This window comes from Oncorhynchus clarkii, chromosome 12, assembly GCF_045791955.1.
Source record: "Oncorhynchus clarkii lewisi isolate Uvic-CL-2024 chromosome 12, UVic_Ocla_1.0, whole genome shotgun sequence".
Classification (NCBI taxonomy): Eukaryota; Metazoa; Chordata; class Actinopteri; order Salmoniformes; family Salmonidae; genus Oncorhynchus; species Oncorhynchus clarkii.
Window position 1 is genome coordinate 94,288,735 of NC_092158.1, and position 3,992 is coordinate 94,292,726.

At 43.5% G+C, this 3,992-nt stretch overlaps 2 protein-coding genes across 2 annotated transcripts in view; one reads left to right on the forward strand and one right to left on the reverse strand.

Moving 5' to 3' along the window:
- The first annotated feature begins 453 nt into the window (after positions 1 to 453).
- Positions 454 to 2,266, forward strand: LOC139422378 (ATP synthase membrane subunit f). Its single transcript, XM_071173582.1, has 4 exons — positions 454 to 485; positions 1,476 to 1,583; positions 1,856 to 1,972; positions 2,119 to 2,266. Exons 1-4 carry the CDS (start codon positions 470 to 472, stop codon positions 2,145 to 2,147), a joined length of 270 nt encoding a protein of 89 aa, XP_071029683.1. The 5' UTR covers positions 454 to 469; the 3' UTR covers positions 2,148 to 2,266.
- A 1,460-nt stretch (positions 2,267 to 3,726) lies between these two features.
- Positions 3,727 to 3,992, reverse strand: part of LOC139422379 (cleavage and polyadenylation specific factor 4) — a 30,405-nt gene continuing 30,139 nt past the window's right edge. The window contains exon 8 of the mRNA XM_071173584.1: positions 3,727 to 3,992. This exon is cut by the window's right edge and continues 1,179 nt beyond it. The gene's annotated coding sequence lies outside the window, so the exon portion shown is untranslated.

Sequence of the window (3,992 nt, forward strand, 5' to 3'; positions counted from 1 at the left end):
TCTAGTGGATAGAAGCGGCTCTGCAGACCTGCGAATTTGCTGGTGCGTTTATGAAGAAATGTCTCTTTCTGTTATTAGTTGTGTTGTAAAATATATTATGAGTCTAAATGTTTTTTTTTTTTTTTTTTTACAAATAATTGAGTTGTTATCATACAGCCCTAACAATATTTATAAAATATTTTGCCTTGCCACTTTCCTCGTCATGTCTAGATGGGATACAGCTTTTGTCAAATTGACATTCAAGTATATTATTATTTTGTAGCATTTTAGCTAACCCGAACCATTTTCCTAACCTTAACCTAATTATCATAACCTGCTACGTACGTTCTCCTAAACTTACTACGAAACGTGATTTTTGACAAAATCTGTATCTCTTCTCGACTAAAAAAAAAAACGGTAATCCCACAATCCTCTGCTTCCATTTTAGTCCCGTCATCCACTGCGGTTTTCACCCTCTCCAGCGAGCAAGATGGCGGACAGAATAGGTACGTCTGGTTTTTAAATGAGTCTGTTAACAGGGGTTTTTTATTTATTTATTATTATTAAACTGACATATTCTTCACTTCAGCTTTTTACATGCGAAACTTTGTATTTTATTACATAAAGGAAGCGAGATGTGTGGAGTTAGTTGATGTTCATATGTTGTGTGTGTTTTGAAGGCCGCTGTAAATCCATGATTAGAGTCAAGTCAAGGACTTTGCTGTCATGGTCGTTTTTAAAAGGACAGATATACAACTTTTAAATAACAGCTTGGGTATAATGCATGGGGGAGAAGAAGAGAAACATATATATATTATTGTAATGAAACATCAGGGAGCAGGTCTCGAACCCTCGACCTTCGAGCCGGAGGTCCGGCTATCGACTGTGCCGCAAAAGCACGCTCGAACGGCAGAGTCGATTTCTGCGCTTATAAATCCAGGGTCGTTACACTGTAAAATCCCTGACAGTTTCTCTAAAGGGTTGTACATTTAAACCCATTTTTACAGTGTTTCCTATGTGGTTAGGTATTCAACCAGGTTGGTTAGTTAAGCTAGTTAGTCTACAGGACTAATAGACTGCAGCCAGTCGGTGATGCGTTGACAACGTTGTACCTTTTACCGGATAATGACCGATAACCGGTTATGACAACAGCCTTGTCTCAGCGGATCCAGGCTCAATCACAACTCCTGTGACTTTGATGTAGCTAACTGTTTAACTTTTAGTCAGCTTTGTGTTCTCTAGACCGCTGTCTTAACTTACTAAGTGGTTTATGAGTGTTTTACACCACTGGCTCAGGACTCTTTAGTGAAATACTAACAGAACACGGTAACCATGTAACCTGTAACAATGAATGCTATCTTCGGTGGTGTCTGTTTTGTGTGAGGGACGGCAGGTGTGTATTTACTGTGTGAGAGGGACGGGGGGGGTGTGTATTTATTGTGTGAGAGGGACGGCAGGTGTGTATTTACTGTGTGTTTGTGTACCCGTGTCCTTAGTTCCCTTGGGTGAGAAGCGTCTGATGGATGTGAAGCTGGGAGAGTTGGGCTCCTGGTTGGGCAAGAGGGACTTCACTCCTAACGGAGTCCTCGCCAGCATCCGCAATGGTACCCCCCCCCCTCCTCCTCCAACACACACAGTACCTAACAGGTCTCCCCCCAGGCCATGACAGAGATAACAACCAGTACCCCCCCCCATCTCCTCCAATACACACAGTACCTAACATGTCTCCCCCAGGCCATGACAGAGATAACAACCAGTACCCCCCATCTCCTCCAATACACAGTACCTAACATGTCTCCCCCCAGGCCATGACAGATATTACAAGTACCCCCCCCCAACACACACAGTAACATGTTGTCTCTCCCCCCTCCCCCAGGCCATGATAGATATTACAACAAGTACATCAACGTGAAGAAGGGAGGTATTGGAGGCGTGGCCATGCTGCTGGTTGGATACGTGGCCCTCAGTTACATGTGGGAGTACGACCACCTCAGTGAGTACAGACTCTGGGAGTACGATGACCTCAGAGTACCCACCACATACAATATCATTCACCTCAAAGCACTGTGAAGGACAATCTGATCTGACTTAACCTGCGTCTCTCTCTCTCTCTCCCCCCTCTTCTTCTTCTCTTCTCAGAGCACGACCGCTGGAGGAAGTACCACTAAAGCCCCTCCTCTCCTGACCCAGCAGGGCAAAAGCCTGACCTCTGACCCCCCTAGCTCCAGCTGTCTGTATAATACCACCGTTGTGACCAAGAATAAATAAAACGACTTCTAACATTTAATTTGATCTGCTGTGTTGGGTGTTGAGGCGTGAGTTTTTATTCGCTAGTTAAAATGACTGTGGACATCTATTTATTTATTTTTGTTAAATGTGGAAACGTTAAAGTGAAATAATTGTCACATACGTGTTTAGCAGATGTTCCAACAGGGCAGTAATATCTAACAATAACATCTAAGATAATTGATGTTGGTGCTCCAACAGGGCAGTAATATCTAAGATAATTGATGTTGGTGCTCCAACAGGGCAGTAATATCCATCTAAGATACTTGATGTTGGTGCTCCAACAGGGCAGTAATATCCATCTAAGATACTTGATGTTGGTGCTCCAACAGGGCAGTAATATCCATCTAAGATACTTGATGTTGGTGCTCCAACAGAGCAGTAATATCCATCTATGATAATTGATGTTGGTGCTCCAACAGGGCAGTAATATTAAACATCTAAGGTAATGGTATAACTAGATGCTCCATGTCAGAGCGACTAAGAGACAGTATATACATTTGATGAATAATGTAAAATGTGTAAACATTATTAAAGTGACCAGTGATTCCAAGTCTATGTAAAGAGGGCAGCAGCCTCTAATGTGCTAGTGATGGCTGTTTTAACAGTCTGATGGCCTTGTGATAGAAGCTGTTGTTCAGTCTCTCGGTCCCTGCTTTGATACACCTGTACTGACCTCGCCTTCTGGATGATAGCGGGGTGAACAGGCAGTGGCTCGGGTGGTTGTTGTCCTTGATGATCTTTATGGCCTTCCTGTAACATCGGGTGGTGTAGGTGTCCTGGAGGGCAGGTAGTTGGCCACCTGGTGGTGCGTTCTGCAGACCTCACTACCCTCTGGAGAGCCCTGCGGTTACGGGCGGTGCAGTTGCGGTACCAGGCGGTGATACAGCCCGACCAGAACTTGTGGGGACGATGACGTCGATACACTTACTGATGAAGCCGGTGCCTGAGGTGGTGTACTCAATGCCATTGGATGACTCCCAGAACAGATTCCAGTCTGTGCTGCAAAACAGTCCTGTAGCTTAGCATCCGCGTCATCTGACCACTTCCGTATTGAGCTGGTACTTCCTGCTTCAGTTTTAGCTTGTAAGCAGGAATCAGGATAGAGTTTCTTCACGAGAATGACGGGGATTTGGGCCTAAACTAGACCAGGAGGAACAGGTTTATTGTATTTTACAGAACTAGACCAGGAGGAACAGGTTTGTTGTATTTTACAGACTAGACCAGGAGGAACAGATTTATTGTATTTTACAGACCAGGAGGAACAGGTTTATTGTATTTAACAGACTAGACCAGGAGGAACAGGTTTGTTTTTTACAGACCAGGAGGAACATGTTTATTGTATTTAACAGAACTAGACCAGGAGGAACAGGTTTATTGTATTTAACAGACCAGGAGGAACAGGTTTATTGTATTTTACAGACCAGACGGAACAGGTTTGTTGTATTTTACAGACTAGACCAGGAGGAACAGGTTTATTGTATTTTACAGAACTAGACCAGGAGGAACAGGTTTATTGTATTTTACAGACCAGGAGGAACAGGTTTATTGTATTTTACAGAACTAGACCAGGAGGAACAGGTTTATTGTATTTTACAGACTAGACCAGGAGGAACAAGAGACTGACCTGAACAGGTTTATTGTATTTTTACAAAACTAGAACATACTGAAATTGTGTGTAATCTACAAAAGGCAACACAGATCTCCCCGCCACCACCACATCCTCC